The sequence below is a fragment of the Caretta caretta genome, chromosome 1, assembly GCF_965140235.1.
Source record: "Caretta caretta isolate rCarCar2 chromosome 1, rCarCar1.hap1, whole genome shotgun sequence".
Lineage (NCBI taxonomy): Eukaryota > Metazoa > Chordata > Testudines > Cheloniidae > Caretta > Caretta caretta.
This window is the reverse complement of record NC_134206.1, coordinates 299,731,537-299,747,316: the sequence shown is the minus strand read 5'-3', so window position 1 is coordinate 299,747,316 and position 15,780 is coordinate 299,731,537. Positions and strand designations below refer to the sequence as shown.

At 44.4% G+C, this 15,780-nt stretch overlaps 1 protein-coding gene across 3 annotated transcripts in view; it reads left to right on the top strand.

Annotated features, from left to right (window-relative positions):
• The window catches only part of PDZRN4 (PDZ domain containing ring finger 4), a 391,453-nt gene that overhangs the window by 362,563 nt on the left and 13,110 nt on the right, over positions 1-15,780 (top strand). For all 3 annotated transcript variants that reach the window (XM_048836019.2, XM_075124416.1, XM_048836020.2), the window contains 2 exons: positions 1,053-1,151; positions 3,355-3,417. In XM_048836019.2, coding sequence (XP_048691976.1) covers positions 1,053-1,151; positions 3,355-3,417 — 162 coding nt within the window. The remainder of the gene's footprint in view (positions 1-1,052; positions 1,152-3,354; positions 3,418-15,780) is intronic.

Here is a 15,780-nt window from a genome sequence, read left to right as displayed (position 1 = left end):
CTGGTTCCTCCCACACTAGTATTTGCTACTATGCTAATTCTCTCTCTGGCTGCAACCTCCACGAAAGGCCATAGACTTTGGGCCACACCTGGTTTGAGATGTCAGCCCCTTTCCTTTGTCTGGAGAAAACCTGTTATGTCCTCCTGACATGCCTAGTCTGTAGACCTTTATTCACAGACTCTAAAGCATAATATTAGCAAGTGTCCATAATTTCACATACAGCATTGTTACATATATTTCACAACTATATTATTAACCACAATGTTACTGTTTTTCACATGATACCCCACAAGGCATATTTTGTACAAAAATCCTTGCAGTAGTGTGTGAATACAAGAGTGACACAGGTCACAGAGAGGATACCACAGCAACCCCTCAGGATAACCCTTGATACATCCATCAATTATCTAACAACACCTACTATTAAACTATGGCACTGAACTGGCTGTGGGATGAATTATGTTATTAACGGGAGGCTGTGATTTTGCTTTATGACTTAGCTTACTAGTGGAAGAGAGTGACACTCATTTGTAATGGATCGACTGATGAGTAGCTAGCCTGTCCTCTGTCCTGTAAATCAGTTGTTGATGTGATAGGAGTAAAATGACTATGTAATATACTGTAAGCAGCTCCTATGATCCAAAAGCAAAAAAAAAAAAAAAAAAATCCGGCAAAATCAGTGCACATTCATATTTCTCGGAGTTAGGCATGACTTACCTAACTGTGCTTATCTAGCTTACAACTTTAATATATTTAGACTTCCTTCCTTTATTTATTAGGGATGTTTTCCTCATAAGAATGGACACGAGGCTGCAGACTGAGACTGTCCAAAGGCAGCCACAATTTACTCATCCCATGATTTGCATATTTTGATTGTTAATACAAAATAAAAGGTATAATGTGGAAGGGGAGACATATTATATGGTATTGAGTGAAATTATTAAAACGTTTCTATGGTTGCCCAAGAGAATCTCAGTAATTTAGTTCTCCGTTCTACTGCAGAATTTCTTCCCAAGACAAATGCCACACTGTGTTTGTTTGTTTTCTCATAGGAGGTCGAGCTGTGTCGTGTTAGCAGTCAAGAGAAGCTGGGGTTGACTGTCTGCTACAGAACAGATGATGAGGAAGACACAGGAATCTATGTCAGTGAGGTAAAGTTGTGGTGGGTGGGACTCAATGGAAAAATAGAAACAAGTGTTCTGAGACCTGACTGCAGTAATACTGGCTGTCAGCCAGCACTTGTCACTTTCAATTAGGAGAGTAAATTATGTTGCCCAAGTAATATAATTATTACCAGCTTGTTTGTTTAACGTGATGCTATTAATACAACATCATAGTTAGGAAAAGTGCAAAGTCGGAGCATTCTCTGAAATTTGAATATAATCCCACAAATATGTGGAAAGTCAGCAAAAGTTCTGATTCCCACACGTCTGTGTTCTCCCATTACTGCAGTCATGTTAACAGTAACAATGGCTAATTTATTTTTACAATAATCACATATGTTCGAGGAAGAGAGGAACAGCATAAAACAATCTGTGAGATGAATCTGTCAGAAAATCTAGTCTGTCCTAGCACTCTTCTTTGTTTTACCAGCTAACAAACAGAAGGCCTGATCCTGACACCTTGAGGTATTGAACAATCTCAACTCCCATCTGCTTCAATGGGAAGTGAGAGTATTCAGCACCCTCTAAGAGGTATTTAGCACCTTGCAGTATCAGGCTTAGAAAGACTTTCAGGTGCATTAATTTCACGTGAGTCTCCGATAATTTTAAAGAGAGAAGTTTTTCTAGATGAGAAGACAAAGATTTTATGAGTCCAAGCTGGGTGTTGATTCTCCTGAGTGAATCTGATACACAATTTGTCACCTTCAGGTGACATAGCACAAGAATCTGAACGCCGGAAGTGGAGTGAGTTTAGCAGAAAGAATTGTCCTGCATTGCCGTAAAGTGAATCACATAAAAATGGGAATGGAAAAAGATTGTTCTGGAACTGCCAACAACACTGTGAAAGTATGTGAAAACCACAGCCTTAGCTCAAAAATTAGGGATTAGTATAAAACTTGCTAAGAATAACTCTTCCCATAGGTATGTAAGCACTACTATGAATATCTGTTTGGCCTTGTGAGGGGAAAAAAGGTAAAGGGATCTCATACCTTTATATCTAAAATATGTTTCCTTTCCCAAATGGAGGGTATTGCTCTGCTTGGAATCTCTCAGCCCTTTCTTTTAAAGTAAGTTTAATTCTATTAGAGACACAAGGTGGGTGAAGTAATATCTTTTATTGGACCAACTTCTATTGGTGAGAGAGAGACAAGCTTTCAAGCTTACACTGAGCTCTTCTTCAGGTCAGAAGAGCTCTGTGTAAGCTCAAAAGCTTGTTTCTCACCAATAGAAGTTAAACCAATAAAAGATCTTACCTCACCTACCTTGTGTCTCTAATATCCCAGGACTGACACGGCTACAACAACACTGTGTACATTTAATTGTATTGTTTTTCATACTTGATTAAACTCTTCAAACTCACTTTTTTGTCTGGCAGTGCACAATAAGAAAATAATATCTAACATCTGCTGTAACCTGCAAACCAAATGCTATGCTCAAAATGTTTAGGTTGAAAAATTGCTCTTGCCATGACAAGGTAAAATAAATGGTTTAAGATAACCATCAAGTGAAAGGTGATAATAATATTGCCCCTTTGAAGAGCAGGTCATTGTTCAGGGATGAGCTATTGTGACTCTGATAAACTGTTAATGGAACCCTAAATATCTATTTATGCTAAGCCAACTTTAAATTAAGCAACTCAAACCAGACCCAGTGTATAGGATCCATGAATGATCTCTGTACTGTAGATCTTTCTTTGTTTTTCTTGTAATTCTTTGGGAACTGAAAAATCCAGAGGAAATGCTAGGTTGATAGCTAGTACAATCATTTAAAAATACATTTTCAGAAAAGGAGATCATACTATCTCCTTAAGCAGACATAGACCTGCTGTGTGGAGATATCAACCACTCATTTAGCAAGGCTTCAAAATCACCTCAGTCCAAAGTGAATTTCCAGAGCCTAAGAATTCTGTCAGTAATACTCTGCTCTATTATAGCTGAAAGTTAGTGCTCGACAGTCATGTGGAAAAATATTGTTCTGAAAATCGTACACCCCCTCAACCCTCTCTGTCTTTAGATTTGTTTTAGAACAAGATTCTGTGATTATTCGCAGAATTGGTATGTTCATCTGACTGAATAGAGTTTTAGACTGTCTTTCCACAATGTGAACAATGTCATTTTTACAAATTCTACAAATTGAGTTGTTTGAAGCTGAGATCTTTTCATGCTCAGTTTTTGGATACCTTCCTATGCAGGTTGATCCAAACAGCATCGCCGCCCGAGATGGCCGGATCCGAGAAGGAGACCGCATTTTGCAAGTATGTGTCTATAAACTTTTTTTTCCTGAGCTCCTTCCTGAAAAACGGTACAGTGCCATCCTCTCTGTGGATTGTTGATGAGAGATGATAATTCTGTTGGTTGTTCTGATGCATGGAAAAAAATATGTCTGTATCTTTCTTAAGACAATAGCTGGGATTTAGAGTGCGGGTATGGAAAAAAAGGAGAATGACAAACTTGCTCTGCCTGATGGCCCCATATCCTATGTCTTTTTTGCCATATTTATGAGAAATCTCATTTTTCTCTTGTTCATCGCAATGTCATTTTCTAAATAGGGCTGCTGCAATCATAAATATGGGTGAGAGTCTTGCTGATTATTCTTTGATAGTATACATTTGTGTAAAACTTAGAGCGGTGGTCCCCAAACTTTTTACCTTTTTACTAAGGAGGTAGACAGGGGTAAGGGGCCGAGGCTGGAACCACAGTTGGGATATAAAGGGATGGGGTCGGGAGTGGAGCCTCGGTAGGCAGCCAGAATGCTGGCAGCCGGGACCAGGAGCACAGCTGGGTTGCCCAGGCCCCAGCTGCACCCTCTCTCCCTCTCTTCCCCCCCCACCCCCACCCAGCCCCGAACATTCCTCTGCACCCTCTAGGGCAGTGTTTTTCGAAGTATGGGTCGCGGAATGTCAGGTCCTGGGTTGCATTGCTGATTCAAATTATAACGATCGTTGCTGTGTAGCAGCTCTAAAGGGCTGCGCAGCAGGTACCTGGAGAGGAGAGAGGTAGGGGGTGGGCGGTAACTGGGGAGGGGAGCAAGTTGGGGCTCGCAGGGCTGCTGTGGGTCTCTCTCCCAGCCCCAGACCTCGCTGCTGCCAGCAGGGAGAGGGGGACCCTTCATCCAGAGCTCTGTGCAGAGGGAGAGAGAGGCCCTTCCCCTGGAGCTCCGTGCTGCCTGCCGGAATGGGGAGAGAGGGGCCCCTTCTCCGTACTGCCTGCCGCCAGTGGGAGAGAGGGCCCCTTCCCTCGGAGCTCCATGCTGCCTGCCGGCAAGGAGAAACAGAGGCCCCTCCCCCAGAGCTAGCTGCTGCACTCCAAACTCCTCATCCCCGACCCACCCCAGAGCCTGCACCCCCAGCAAGAGCCCTCACCCCCCCACATCCCAACCCTCTGCCCCAGCCCTGAGCCCCCTCCTGTACCCTGAACCCCTCATCCCCAGCTCCTCCCTGGAGCCCTCACTCCCAAGCAGAGCCCTCACCCCACCCTCTGCCCTACCCTGGGCCACCTCCCACACTCCTTACCATAGGCTTACTAAGGCTAGTGTGTCATGTTAGTTATGTAAAGTGGGTTAAGCTGGAATGTATTTCAATATTATGATTTTATGAAAACTCTAATCAAAAGATATAATTATGTTGGGTCACATGAATCAACAATTTTCTTCAACTGGGTCACGAGGAAAAAAGTTTAAAAACCACTGCCTTAGGGGATGTACCCCACAGTTTGGGGACCTCTGATTTAGAGTACTATTGAGCATGGGTAAGAAGCTTTTGAGATTGTGATTCTAAAGGCCATTTCTTAATGTTCTGGAGGGGGACTTACCTGATGTTGTCTATTCTTTTCTCTCTCCACCACTTATAACTGAACTTTTCTGATTTCACTGATGATCCACCATTCAGCGAACTGCTCTTTTTATTCTTCGTTTCTGATGGTGCCGGGGTTTCTACATGGCACCACAGTCCAGACTACAGGGATGTAAATTATAGAGCCTTCTAATGTGTCATGCTTTTGCTCCCCCAATAAACCCCACTGGTGCAAACTAAAAGGTAGGGTCATATTAACAGAGTTTATGAACTAGGTACCTTGTAGTTCTCACCAAGAGAGTCTAGAAGGGGCATTAGAGCACAACATATTAGAGCTCTTTGCAATTCCAACCTCTGCAGCTCTCAGATTGGTCTGCCCCTCCAGGTTTGAGCTGCGTTTCTCAAATAAAGCACAGTGCCTGTCAGCAGGGCTCATTATCAGTTAGGGTGGCCAGATGTCCTGATTTTATAGGGATAGTCCCGATTTTGGGGGCTTTTTCTTATATAGGCACCTATTATCCTCCACCCCTCCGTCCTGATTTTTTACACTTGCTATCTGGTCACCCTGCTATCAGATACCTTCAACAACAACAGCAGGAATAAAAAAAATTGCTCTGAAGTCTAAGGAGTGGTTAGTGTCAGTTCTCTCTACATACTTATCCAGCAAGACCTTCTCAGAAAATAATGATATTCACAAGAAGCACAATCGTTATTCTGTGCAAGTACGTCTTCAGTACCAGGCAGATTGGTTGAAATTATAGTAAAGAACAGAATTATCAGACACACAGGTGAACACGATTTGTTGGGGAAGATCAACATGGCTTTTGTAAAGGGAAACCATGCCTCATCAATCTAGCAGAATTCTTGGAGGGAGGTCAGCAAACATGGACAAGGGTGATCCAGTGAGTAAATAGCACTTTGACTTTCAGGGTACATCTACACAGCAAAGAAAAACCTGTGGCTGGCCCGTACCAGCCAATTCAGGCTTGCAGGTCTCAGGCTGCAAGACTGTTTCATTGCTGTGCAGACGACCAGGCTCTGGGATCCTCACACCTTGCAGGCACCTAGAGCCCCAGCCCAAGCACAGCAATGAAACAGCCCTACAGCCCTAGCCCCATGAGCCTGAGTCGGCTGGCACGGGCCAGTTGGGAGTGTCTAGTTGTTGTAGAGACATACCCTCAGAAAGTCTTTGACGAAGTCCCTCACCAAAGGCTCTTAAGCAAAGTAAGCTATCATGGGATAAGAGGGAAGTTTCTCACATAGATCAATAACTATTAAAAGACAGGAAACAAATCATAGGAATTAATGGTCAGTTTTTAGAATGGAGAAAGGTAAATAGGGGTGTCCCCGAGGGATCTGTACTGGGCCTAGTGCTGTTCAACATATTCATAAATGATTTGGAAAAAGGGGTAAACAGTGAGGTCGCAAAATTTGCAGATGATACAGAATTACTCCAAAATTAAGTCCAAAGCAGACCGTGAAGAAATACAAAGGGATCTCACAGAACTGGATGACTGGGCAACAAAATGGCAGATGTTGATAAATGCAAAGTAATGAACATTGGAAAACATAATCCCAACTATATATAAAAAACAACAAGATCTAAATTAGCCGTTATCACTCAAGAAAGTGATCTTGGAGTCATCATGGATAGTTCTCTGAAAACATCTGCTCAATGTGTAGCAGCAGTCAAAAAAGCTAGCAGAATATTAGGAACCATTAGGAAAGGAATAGATAAGAAGACAGATAATATCATAATGCCACTATATAAATCCATGGTATGCCCACATTTTGAATACGGCATGCAGGTCTAGTTGCCCCATCTCAAAAAAGATATATTAGAATTGGAAAAAGTACAGAGAAGGGCAACAAAAATTATTATGGGTATGGAAGAGCTTCTGTATGAGTAGAGATTTAAAAGACTGGGACTTTTCATCTTGGAAAAGAGATGACTAAGGGGGAGCTATTACAGAGGTCTATAAAATCATTAAGGTGTGGAGAAAGTGAAAAGGGAAACGTTATTTATTCCTTCACATAACACAAGACCAAGGGTTTATCCAATTAAATTAATGGACAGCAAGTTTAAAACAACAAAAGGAAGTACTTCTTCACACAATGCACAGTCAACTCATGGAACTCATTGCCAGGGGATGTTGTGAAGGCCAAATATATAACTGGGTTCAAAAAAGAATTAGGTAAATTCAAGGCAGATAAATCCATCAGTGGCTACTAGCCAAGATTATCAGGGATTAAACCCCATACTCTGGGTTTCCCTAGCCTCTGACTGCCAGAAGCTGGGAGTGGATGACAGGAGATAGCTCACTCAATGATTGCCTCTTCTGTTCATTCCCTCTGAAGCACCTGGCATTGGTAACTGTCAGAGACAAGATAGTGAGCTGGATGGACCATTGGTCTGACCCAGTATGGCCATTCTTATGTTCTCCATGTTAAGGAACTAAACTGGGGGTTCTTCTGCAAATAATACAGGAAAAAGGCAGTCATGCTGCTCTAGAAAATCTCTGTCTGAACAAGAGAGGGGCATTAAAGGGATACTCTCAGGTTAAATTTGGCCCCAGATTTAGCCTTTGTAAAAATATGCTTTTTTAGAATTACTCAGACCAACATGTTCTCATTATTATTATTATTTTTATGATCCAGTGGAAACAAATATTCCCTCTGGAGGGTTTGCAACTCAGTATTGCTAATACATGAAAACCTGAAAGTAAAATAGATTATTAACTAAGGGTATGTCTACACTACGAAATTAGGTCGAATTTATAGAAGTCGGTTTTGTAGAAAGCGTTTTTATACAGTCGATTGTGTGTGTCCCCCCACAAATGCTCTAAGTGCATGTAGTCAGCAGAGTGTGTCCACAGTACCGAGGCAACTGTCGACTTCCGGAGCGTTGCACTGTGGGTGGCTATCCCACAGTTCCCGCAGTCTCCGCCACCCATTTGAATTCTGGGTAGAAATCCGAGTGCCTGATGGGGCTAAAACATTGTCGCGGGTGGTTCTGGGTACATATCGTCAGGCCCCCGTTCCCTCCCTCCCTCCGTGAAAGCAAGGGCAGACAATCGTTTTGCGCCTCTTTTCTTGAGTTACCTGTGCAGATGCCATACCACGGCAAGCATGGAGCCCACTCAGCTAATCATCACCGTATGTCTCCTGGGTGCTGGCAGACATGGTAATGCATTGCTACACAGCAGCAGTTTATTGCCTTTTGGCAGCAGACAGTGCAGTATGACTGGTAGCCGTCGTCGACATAGTCCTGGGTGCTCTTTTAACTGGGCACCTGGGCAAACACGGGAGTGACTCAGCCAGGTCATTTCCCTTGTTTCGTCTCATGATGATTGAGTCGTACCGGCAGTGCACTGTCTTTTAATCTGCAGCTAGCAGAAGACGATGGCCAGTAGTCATACTGCACCGCCTTCTGCCGAGCACCCAGGAGATGACGATGGCTAGCAGTTGTACTGCACAGTTTGCTGCCAGTAGGATGTATAAAGATAGATGAGTGGCTCAAAACAAGAAATAGACCAGATCTGTTTTGTATTCATTTTCTCCTCCCTCCCTTCCTCTGTGAAATCAACGGCCTGCTAAACCCAGTTTTGAGTTCTATCCTTGAGGTTTTGAGTTCTATCCTTGAGGGGGTCATTCAGTTTCTCACAAAGCCACCCCCTTTGTTGATTTTAATTCCCTGTAAGCCAACCCTGTAAACCATGTCGTCAGTCGCCCCCTCCCACCGTCAGGGCAACGGCAGACAATTGTTCCGCGCCTTTTTTCTGTGCAGACGCCATACCACGGCAAGCATGTACCCCGCTCAGATCACTTTGACAATTAGGAGCACATTAAACACCACACGCATTATCCAGCAGTATATGCAGCACCAGAACCTGGCAAAGCGATACCGGACAAGTAGGCGACGTCAGCACGGTGATGAGAGTGATGAGGACATGGATACAGACTTCTCTCAAAGCAGCGGCCCTGGCAATGTGGGCATCCTGGTGCTAATGGGGCAGGCTCATGCTGTGGAACGCCGATTCTGAGCTCGGGAAACAAGCACAGACTGGTGGGACCGCATAGTGTTGCGAGTCTGGGACGATTCCCAGTGGCTGCAAAACTTTCTCATGCGTAAGGGCACTTTCATGGAACTTTGCAACTTGCTTTCCCCTGCCCTGAGGTGCAAGAATACCAAGATGAGAGCAGCCCTCACAGTTGAGAAGCGAGTGGAAATAGCCCTGTGGAAGCTTGCAATGCCAGACAGCTACCGGTCAGTCGGGAATCAATTTGGAGTGGGCAAATCTACTGTGGGGGCTGCTGTGATACAAGTAGCCAACACAATCAAAGATCTGCTGATACCAAGGGTAGTGACCCTGGGAAATGTGCAGGTCATAGTGGATGGCTTTACTGCAATGGGATTCCCTAACTGTGGTGGGGCCATAGACGGAACCCATATCCCTATCTTGGCACCGGAGCACCAAGCCGGCGAGTACATAAACCTCAAGGGGTACTTTTCAATAGTGCTGCAAGCACTGGTGGATCACAAGGGACATTTCACCAACATCACAACAACGTGGGATGGCCGGGAAAGGTACATGGTGCTCGCATCTTTAGGAACTCTGGTCTGTTTCAAAAGCTGCAGGAAAGGACTTTATTCCCAGACCAGAAAATAACCATTGGGGATGTTGAAATGCCTATAGTTATCCTTGGGGACCCAGCCTATCCCTTAATGCCATGGCTCATGAAGCCATACACAGGCAGCCTGGACAGTAGTCAGGAGCTGTTCAACTACAGGCTGAGCAAGTGCAGAATGGTGGTAGAATGTGCATTTGGACGTTTAAAAGCACGCTGGTGCAGTTTACTGACTTGGTTAGACCTCAGCAAAACCAATATTCCCACTGTTATTACTGCTTGCTGTGCGCTCCACAATATCTGTGAGAGTAAGGGGGAGACGTTTATGGCGGGGTGGGAGGTTGAGGCAAATCGCCTGGCTGCTGGTTACGTGCAGCCAGACACCAGGGTGGTTAGAAGAGCACAGGAGGGCGCGGTGCACATCAAAGAAGCTTTGAAAACCAGTTTCATGACTGGCCAGGCTACGGTGTGATGAAACCTTGATGAAACCCCCCGCCCCTTGATGAAACCCCCCGCCCCTTGGTTCACTCTACTTCCCCGTAAGCTAACCACCCTCCCCTCCTCCCTTTGATCACTGCTTGCAGAGGCGATAAAGTCATTGTTGCTTCACATTCATGTATTCTTTATTAATTCATCACACAAATAGGGGGATAACTACCAAGGTAGCCCAGGAGGGGTGGTGGAGGAGAGAAGCACCAGGAGGGGTGGTGGATAAGGGAAAGACAAGGCCACACAGCACTTTAAAAGTTTAAAACTTATTGAATGCCGGCCTTCTGTTGCTTGGGCAATCCTCTGGAGTGGAGTGGCTGGGTGGCCGGAGGTCCCCCCACCGCGTTCTTGGGTGTCTAGGTGAGGAGGCTATGGAACTTGGGGAGGAGGGCGGTTGGTTACACAGGGGCTGTAGCGGCGGTCTGTGCTCCTGCTGCCTTTCCTGCAGCTCAGCCATATGCTGAAGCATATTAGTTTGGTCCTCCAGCAGCCTCAGCTTTGAATTCTGCCTCCTCTCATCACGCTGCCGCCACCTTTCAGCTTCAGCCCTCTCTTCAGCCCGCCACTTACTCTCTTCAGCCCGCCACCTCTCCTCCCGGTCATTTTGTGCTTTCCTGCACTCTGACATTATCTGCCTCCACGCATTCGTCTATGCTCTGTCAGTGTGGGAGGACAGCATGAGCTCAGAGAACATTTCATCGTGAGTGTGTTTTTTCCATCTTCTAATCTTTGTTAGCCTCTGGGAAGGAGAAGATCTTGTGATCCTTGAAATACATGCAACTGGTGGAGAAAAAAAAGGGACAGTGGTATTTAAAAAGACACATTTTATAGAACAATGGGTACGCTCTTTCATGGTAAACCTTGCTGTTAACATTACATACATAGTACATATGCTTTCATTCCAAGGTCGCATTTTGCCTCCCCGCAGCGCGTGGCTAGGCCCTCCACCCTCCCACCTCCCCGTGGCTAACAGCGGGGAACATTTCTGTTCAGCCACAGGCAAACAGCCCAGCAGGAACGGGCACCTCTGAATGTCCCCTTAAGAAAAGCACCCTATTTCAACCAGGTGACCATGAATGATATCACTCTCCTGAGGATAACACAGAGAGATAAAGAACGGATGTTGCTTGAATGCCAGCAAACATACACTGCAATGCTTTGTTCTACAATGATTCCCGAGTACGTGCCACTGGCCTGGAGTGGTAAAGTGTCCTACCATGGTGGATGGAATAAGGCTGCCCTCCCCAGAAACCTTTTGCAAAGGCTTTGGGAGTATATCCAGGAGAGCCACGAATGCCAGGGCAAATTAATCATTAAACATGCTTGCTTTTAAACCATGTATAGTATTTTAACAGGTACACTCACCAGAGGTCCCTTCTCCGCCTGGCGGGTCTGGGAAGCAGCCTTGGGTGGGTTCGGGAGGTACTGGCTCCAGGTCCAGGGTGAGAAACCATTACTGGCTGTCGGGAAATCCGGTTTCTCCACTTGCTTGCTGTGAGCTATCTACAACCTCATCATCATCATCTTCCTCGTCCCCAAAACCTTCTTCTGTATTGCCTCCATCTCCATTGAAGGAGTCAAACAACACGGCTGGGGTAGTGGTGGCTGAACCACCTAAAATGCATGCAGCTCATCATAGAAGCGGCATGTTTTGGGCTCTGACCTGGAGCAGCCGTTTGCCTCTCTGGTTTTCTGGTAGGCTTGCCTCAGCTCCTTAAGTTTCATGCTGCACTGCTTCACGTCCCTGTTATGGCCTCTGTCCTTCATGCTCTGGGAGATTTTGACAAATGTTTTGGCATTTCGAAAACTGGAACGTAGTTCTGATAGCACAGATTCCTCTCCCCATACAGCGATCAGATCTCGTACCTCCCATTCAGTCCATGCTGGAGCTCTTTTGCGATTCTGGGACTCCATCATGGTCTCCTCTGCTGATGAGCTCTGCATGGTCACCTGCAGCTTGCCACTCTGGCCAAATAGGACATTAAAATTCAAAAGTTCGCGGGCCTTTTCCTGTCTACCTGGCCAGTGCATCTGAGTTGAGAGTGCTGTCCAGAGCGGTCACAATGGAGCACTCTGGGATAGCTCCCAGAGGCCAATACCATCTAATTGCATCCACAGTACCCCAGATTCAACCCAGCAAGGCCGATTTCAGTGCTAATTCCCTTGTCAGGGATGCAGTAAGGAAATCTATTTTAAAAGCCCTTTAAGTTGAAAAAAAGGGCTTCGTCGTGTGGACGGGTGCAGGGTTAAATCGATTTAACGCTGCTAAATTCAACCTCAAATCCTAGTGTAGACCAGGGCTAAGTATAACAGAAAGAAAAGCAGGACTTGTGGCACTTTAGGGACTAACAAATTTATTTGAGCATAAGCTTTCATGAGCTACAGCTCACTTCATAGTTATTTATGGGTATGGAAGCTCTGTAGCTCACGAAAGCTTATGCTCAAATAAATTTGTTAGTCTCTAAGGTGCCACAAGTACTCCTTTTCTTTTTGCGGATACAGACTAACATGGCGGCTACTCTGAAACCTGTAAGTATAACAGGTAACTGTGTCTGGATGTATTTGTACCTGTGTACTATCAAAAGGTATCTTGTATCTCTTATTTAAATAGATTCTGCTCAATCTTTTTTGCCCAAATAACATTTTACAGATGTTGTGAAGAGTATTGCCAATCCCAAGTGTTTAAAAATCATGAGTCATTCACCCCAGAATCATGAGATTAGCCTTAAAATCAAGAAATTTTAAAAATAATACATTTTGGTTGATTTTTATTTGCCTTCTGGGTTTTGAGCCTTTGGGCTCACGTTTTTCAAGCTTTCTTCTGTGACCAGAAGGGGGGAAATTGATGCTAGTTGTTAATGAAAGCTGACATTCTCACCTAACTCCAGGAGTTGAGGCATTAAGAAATACTCCAAATATCATGGGACTTGCAATAAAATCATGAGAGATGGAAGCACTGTGTGAGGACCACAGAGGATTTATGCAAAGGTCTCCCCTTCCCTGTCAAGCAAGTGGCAAAGAGTTTGGGGAAGGAGCAGAGCCTCAGCTTTGGGCCCCCACCAAGCTAAACATTTCAGCTGAGCTGGCCCAACATGGCAGGGTAGTAAGAGCACTCTGTAGCCCAACAGCTGGCCTACAAGTGTTTTGTTAGACAAACTGAAGGTTTAGGTACATAATATTTGATGGGCAAACGAACAACACTCCCTGTGTGTTTGAAGACATCCATTCTAGAGAAGACTGAGAAAGGACATAACAATTTTCAAGTACATAAAAGTTTGTTACAAGGAGGAGGGAGAAAAATTGTTCTCCTTAACCTCTGAGGATAGGACAAGAAGTAGTGGGCTTAAATTGCAGCAAGGGAGGTTTAGGTTGGACATTAGGAAAAACTTCCTAACTGTCAGAGTGGTTAAGCATTGGTACAAATTGCCTAGGGAGGTTGTGGAATCTCCATCATTGGCGATTTTTAAGATCAGGTTAGACAAACACCTGTCAAGGATGGTCTAGATCAGTGGTTCTCAAAACCTGTCCACCGCTTGTTCAGGGAAAGCCCCTGGCGGGCCGGACCGGTTTGTTTACCTGCCACGTCCACAGGTTCGGCCGATCACAGCTCCCACTGGCCGCGGTTCGCCGCTCCAGGCCAATGGGGGCTGCAGGAAGGGCAGCCAGCATGTCCCTTGTCTCGCGCCACTTCCCGCAGCCTCCATTGGCCTGCAGTGGCGAACTACGGCCAGTGGAAGCCACGATTGGCCGAACCTGCAGATGCGGCAGATAAACAAACCGGTCAGGCCCGCAAGGGGCTTTTCCTGAACAAGCGGTGGACCGGCTTTGAGAACCACAGGTCTAGATAATATTTAGTCCTGCCATGAGTGCAAGGCACTGGAGTAGATGACCTCTCGAGGTCCCTTCCAGTCCTATGATTCTGTGATTCACAAGTGGGTACTTAAGGGGAGAACTGACTGATTTGTGTGTGTTTGGGATGAGAAGAAATGTTAGCCAAAGTGGTATTCAAAAAGGAATGTGTTTCACTTTCTTTTAAACAAGCAGACATTACACAATAGCTAGTTTGGACTACTTTACGAAATTGTGGTGTAACCTCACCTTTTTATTTAAGACCTACTGTTTGATCTCAGAACTGCTGGCTGGGACAGTTAATAACAGGTGTGTTGGGAGACAGACTAAACTCCAACCTTGGGGAAGGCAAAGTCAGGAGTAGGTAATGACTTGCTTACAAGTTTTCAGCACTGAAAGGAGCTGGTTTCGTCCTGGGACTAAAGATTTTGAATCTGAGAGTGTCCCTTTAATGAGAGTCTTACAGGCTAGAATGAAATCTATCTCCTCCCAGCTCAATCAAAGGGCAAATTATGGCTATGTATTTAGGTCAGGAAAGAGGATAGTTTAACTGTAAAAAGAGGAAAATAGCTAGAATGACAGTGGATTTCAGTTTGGATTTACAGAGAGGAAGTTTTAGAGAAATCATGGATCGCTACTACCAAAATCAGAAGTTCAGAATTCCTCTTGTTATGCTGGTGTTTTTCAGTTCCCTCCCTTCATTTCCAGGAAACTTCCCTTGTACTTTGACCTCTTTTTACTAATGCCCCTAGTGGTAATTGCAGGTAATGGCAAGTTGCTTCTTCTCAAACAGCTCTTTAACTGCCAATCATTAATTTAGGCACATGAGTCTTCTGAATGTTGCAAAATCAATCTGATTCCATCCCTCCAGTCTTTCCATTTCCTGAGGAAATATCTTTGCTGAAAACCAAAGCTACATTTCTTACCCCACTATTGGCTTTGGGAATCAAACTAATCTCCAGAACACAATAAGATCTACAAGCTGGCTGTCTAAAAGTGGCCTTTATTTCAAAAAGGAAATAAGTAGTTACATTTTGATGTTAGGGCTCATATAGGAGCTCTTATTTTATTTTCTGTGTGGTCCAGAATGTAAAAAAATTTCATTGTGCTAGAACTGCCCACAAAAAATGTTTGTATCCAACTGCAAAAGGACAACAGTTCTTTAGTTTGGTGAGATTACGAAGAGATATGATTAGGAATTGAAAAGCAAATGAACTAGCTTCTACATCTGTCTACAATCAGTCCTCTAAGAACAAAGAACAACATACGTTGGGGAATTTCCCTTTTTTCTTTTCTAAATAAAAACTGTACATTTGAAGTGAATTGTTGATTTTTCAACAAGGCAAAAACTCTGTGGACTCCCATCTTTAAGGCATTTTAATGTATTTTAAGTAGATGATAGTTTCATTTCCATGCCACTTTCTTTTCTTTTTAACATTTCTGGGTGAATTATAGTGCCAGGCACAGTATAGGCAGACAGCTAATAGATATTAGTTTGAGACCATCAAACTCAATTCACTTGTGAGTGAAGACTCCAGAGGTGAGAGAAGACTGTAGGTAATTCTATTGCATTTTTGTAGACTAATAGCATCACTTGAATGTCAGTGCTGATATACAACCAGAAGTTTGATCATTAAGATTAACATCAGGTGAGTTATGTGGGGTTTTCTTTCATAGCCGAAGGCACACTGACCCTCCATCCACTCTTATGGATGAGATAACTCAGAGAAATGGAAGATGACAATATCATTACACAGGGAGTTCATTCAGGTCTGGAGAACGCAGTGTTGGGGATGCTTGGGTTTATCTTTTTCACAGTACTATAGCAGCTTTCCTCATTTTTCCAAGATAATTCAAATA